Raw genomic sequence first — 5107 nt, 5'->3', positions numbered from 1 at the left:
TTTTGTAGCAGATTTGCCCAGTGCAATACAACATCTGATTTCCTGATTGCTGCTCCCATGGGTGTTGACTGTGGACCCAAGTAAAATGAAATCTTTCACAACTTCAATTTTTTTCTCTGTTTATCATGATGTTGCTTATTGGTCCAGTTGTGAAGATTTTTTGTTTTCTTTATGTTGAGGTGTAACCCATGCTGAAGACAGTAACCTTTGATCTTCATCAGTAACTGCTTCAAGTCCTGTTCACTTTCTGCAAACAAGGTTGTATCATCTGCATGTCAGAGGTTATAAAAGAGTCTTTCCCTAACCTTGATGCAACTGATTGCTTGATCTCCTAGAACATCCTCAAAGAAGCCATATGAACTGCATTTCAGGGTAGTACACCAAAAGGATGGGTAGAGGTGAAAGGGGAGAGAATTTCTCCATCAGCAGCTGTCTCCCATTGGTCAAAGGATCAGTCCATGGAGTGTTAACTCCTCCACATTCCAAAGTTGCACTATGTAAGCAAACAAAGAGGTAGGACGGCATCCCATGCCTCAGCATCAACAGGAAGTTCTCAAAGCAAGAGTTGAGAGACACGTAGTGCAGATGAGACAATGCAGTTCAAGGCTGGACCTGTGTGAAATCAGTTGAAGTCTATGCAGAGCTGATCACTACAGTACTGGAAAAAGACACAGGTGAATCTGAGAGGACTTCAGGTGGTGCATAAGAGGTATCTAATACACTTATTTTCAAACTTTCCATGTTATAGTTGCAATGACAACTGAGCATTTCTATAGAAAGTTGCAGGGTTGAGCATGTATGTTGAGCATGCAGATAAGAGGGAAGGTGTCACATAAACGTCATGCTCCTGTGCTGCTCTAGAGACAGAAATAGTCCAAGAGTAGAGCCTATTTCTCTTAACAACAGCTCTCAGCTAGTAAGCCCTGAACTATACCACTTCCTGTCATTGAGATCGCATATGAGAAACGGGTACCACTTTGGTGCAGAAGGGCATGGTTGAATTTTCAATAGTGATGGGTTGATTGGATATTCATATGGAAAAAAATGCATTTGGATTCCTACATCATACCATACACCATAATCAATTTCAGGTGGATTAAATATCTAAATATGAAATATGAAACAATAAACTTCTAAAAGATTACATAAGAGGATATATTCAGGACCTTGGTGTAAGCAGATTTCTTAAACAGGATATGGTAGCTGCTCACTTTATATAAATGAAAAGATTAATAAACTGAACTACACTACAACAAAGACTTCCCTTTCACACTAGAGTGAACAAGCAAGTTTCAGAGTGGGAGAAGATACCTGTGACACATATATCCAACAACTGGAACTCTCATACTCTGATGGTGGGAAGATAAATTTGCACAATTATTTTGGAAGACTTCTTGGCAATGTCTACTAAACCTAAATATATGATCCAATAATTCCACTTATAGTTATTTACCCAATAAAAATGCATGCTTGTAACCAAGTGATCTGTACAAGAATGCTCACTGCATGTAGCATTATGCAGAAGAGCTGAAAACTGGAAACAACCCAAATATCCATTAACAGTAGAATGGGTGAATAAGAGTAGTCATATTCATAAAATGGAATACTATGTTGTTGTTGTTATGTGCCGTCGAATTGTCTCCGACTCATAGCAACTTTATATACAACAGAACAAAACACTGCCTGATCCTGTGCCAGCCTCACGAGGCCTAGTATACCTGAGCCCATCACTGCAGCCACTATGTCATCCCATCTTGTTGACCCTCTTTCGTTGACCCTCCATTTTATCAAGCATTACATCTTCCTCCAGGGAATGGTCCCTTCTGACAACATGACCAAAGTAAGGGAGACAAAAAGTCTGGTAATTCCTGCTTCCAAGCAGCATTCCAGCTGCGCTTCTTCCAGGACAGATTCGTTAGTTCTTTTAGCAGTCCACGGTACTTTCAGCATTCTTCACCAACAACACAACTCAAAAGTATCACCTCTTCTTCAGTCTTTTTTACTCACTGTCCAGCTCTCACATGCATACGGGATGATTGAAAATACCATGGCTTGGGTTAGGTGCATCTTAGACTTTAAGGAGATATCTTTGCACTTCAGCACTTGAAAGAGGTCTTTTGCAACAGATTTGCCCAATGCAATAATACATCTTTTGATGTCTTGACTGCTGCTTCCACTGGCATTGACTGGAGAACCAAGTAATATGAAGTCTTTGACAATTTCAATCTTTTCTCCATTCATCATTATATAGAATATTATACAGCAATGCAAATGAATTACTGCTACACAAAAGAACACTGATGATTCTCACAGATAGAATGTCAAATGAAAGACAGAAGAGTGCATATCATGTCATTCACAAACAGGCATATTAGAAGTTAGAATAATGGTTGCCTTGGGAAAGGAGGAAGGAGGTAGTGATACAGAGGGAGCATTAAGGGAGGTCCTGGGGCGTTGGTAATGTCCTGTATTTACACAGGTTGTCTTAGTATCCTAGAGTTGCCATAAAAAAATATTGCAAAGTGGTGCTTTGAAGGATCGAGATTTATTTTCTCACAGTTCAGGAGATTAGAAGTCCAAACGCAGGGCCTCGCCTCTAGGGGAAGGGTCTTCATTGTCTCTTTCAGAGTTCCTGGCTTGTGGATGTATCTGCCCCTGTTGTCACTTGTCATCTGTCTTCCCTTGGGTGTACCTGTCTATTCTGCCCTTTTATAAAAGCCCTCCCAGAAGAGATTAGCTTTAGGATGCCCCCTACTCTCACATGACCCATTAACATAAGCCTATTCCCAAACAGGGTCACATTCACAGGTACAGGGGTTAGGACTTAACATCTTTTATGGGAATGCAATTCAATCCATAACACCAGTTTTGTGTACCTTTCTGAACCTATGTGTTTCATCGCAGTCCACACATTAGGTTAATGAGAATTTTGTTTTACCTTTTCTAAAGCTCTGGTGGTGCAGGGCCGAAGGCATTTGACTACTAACCAGAAAGTTGGAGGTTCAAACCCACCAGCTGCTCTGCAGAAGGAAGATGGGGCAATCTACTACTTCTGTAAAGATTTACTGCCTTGGAAACCCAGTGGGAGTTGCTCTGAGTCAGAATCACCTCGATGGCAGTGGGTTTGTTTGTTGGTTTTTTCCCTCTCAGCTCAAGGCTCCCAAGCTTCTTGCCATGCATACCCCAAGCTTATGTTTGACCCATGCGTTAGCCAGTAAATTCATGCACTTTTTAGAAATGCAGGTTAAATGATGCTATTACTGTTGACTTTGCTTTCTTTCAGATGCAACATGCAGCATTAAGAACGGCAGATGCACGCAGTTTTGTAAAAAAGGTGCTGACAGCAAGGTGGTTTGCTTCTGTACTGAAGGATACCGACTTGCAGAAGATCAAAAGTCCTGTGAACCAGCAGGTTAAAATCTGTTTTTTAAACCTTTACAGATTCAGTCTCCAAATCTATATGTAAACTTTCAACACCTCAACTAGCCTAATTTTAACCCTGACTTTTATCTACTTCCCTTTGAAATCACAGAAAAGCTCCATAGCTTGAATTGGACAAATTAATTCCCAAAATTGCAGCTTCCTTTTAGAGAAATTCTGGAATTGTCTACAGCTTGAATTTTAAGCCTGACTGTTTTTTTTTTTTTTTTTTTTTTTTTTTTTTTTTTTTTTTTTTTTTTTTGCTATGACTTGGATATCATGAAGCATTGATTTTCAGAACTTCTGTATAATTCTTTGTAATTCATCAAATCAAATTAATGTAGTAATACTGTACTTTAAAAAAAAAAATCAGTGATTGATTGTTAGGCTTCTTGTTCAAGGATGGTGAATTTTAAGCATGATTCTGCCAGAGTCTGGAAAGTTATTTCATATCCTTGAGTTGACATGCCTGGTGTCAGAATGGTTCCAAAACGATCTGTTTTAAGTTCTGCCAGGCAGTCTACACAGCACTGTCAACCTGCACAGCAACGGACAAAGTGCTGTTTCCCGGTCATGCCAACTGTGCCACCACATGGGTAGCTGATTGGTGTATTCAGAGCACCTCTACTCCACACTCATATTGCTCTTCTTTGAAAATGAAAGTGGAAGAAAGTTTGATTAAAAACAAAAAGTATATGCTACAAGATCAATTATACTTGATAAATGAGGGGACTGTTGGAAGGAAATCAGATATAATTTCTTTTGCATTTCCAAAGCCTGATATCTTATTAAATTGGCACATTGAATAACATTCCATTCTTCTGTAACTGGGTTCGATACCTGTCTCAGCAATGTAGCAGGCAGAGGAAATTAAAGAAAAGGCTGGAACGCAGTTTACATGCTGCAACTAAGATGAACAGTCAGTCTCTAAGTTTCCAGGGCCAAGGGCCGACCCTTCAGACCCGGTTCTTGACACACACTGCCTGAAAGCTAGCCTACCTTGGGAAGAGGAAAAATAAAGATTTTATCCTTTAAAACCAAACTGCCAGGGTAGACAAAATGGCATAGTGGCTAGCCCCTCACAAACGCTTCCATGATTTAAGAGAAAAAAATATTGAGAACCACCCTCCAAATATTGTGTTATGTTTGAATATAGCTTCATGCTTTAGCAGATTAAGGAAGCCAAACCCGAAATAAGCTTATCTGCCTTTCAACAGTAATGGTCCTTTTTCTCTAGCTATTGTTGATGATTTATATTTATACATAAGTATTTTGAACTAATTTCCTGTTTTCCCAACCCCATGCTGTCTTCACGATACTCTGCCACAGCTGGTTGCTATAGAAATGTCTGTTACAAGGAATGTGGCTAGAAAGAAAGTGAAAAATGAAAATAAAATATGAGGTGACTTTGCTTGACAACAAATTTCCATTCTGGTAGACCTCAATGTATCAGTGGACTCTTCCTTTTCCTCCAGAAATAAAGCAATCAAAGGGAAAAAGTTAACCAGGTCCTGGGTGGACGTGGTTATGATAATCATCATGTTAGTAATCCATCTGGTTACTTTTTTCCAGCCAAGTAACTGAATTACAATGACCTATCACTTGACTGCTAACCAGAAGGCTGGCGGTTCAAACCCACCAGCCACTCCTCGGAAGGAAGGTTGGGCAATCCTACTTCCGTAGTGAT

At 39.8% G+C, this 5107-nt stretch overlaps 1 protein-coding gene across 1 annotated transcript in view; it reads left to right on the top strand.

Moving 5' to 3' along the window:
• Window positions 1–5107, top strand: part of F9 (coagulation factor IX) — a 48870-nt gene that overhangs the window by 18392 nt on the left and 25371 nt on the right. The window contains exon 5 of the mRNA XM_007951716.2: window positions 3284–3412. Coding sequence (XP_007949907.1) covers window positions 3284–3412 — 129 coding nt within the window. The remainder of the gene's footprint in view (window positions 1–3283; window positions 3413–5107) is intronic.

This window comes from Orycteropus afer, unplaced genomic scaffold (assembly GCF_000298275.1).
Source record: "Orycteropus afer afer isolate SDZICR_OR568_19922 unplaced genomic scaffold, OryAfe1.0 scaffold00310, whole genome shotgun sequence".
Taxonomy (NCBI): Eukaryota; Metazoa; Chordata; class Mammalia; order Tubulidentata; family Orycteropodidae; genus Orycteropus; species Orycteropus afer.
This window is presented reverse-complemented; position numbering and strand designations above follow the sequence as displayed.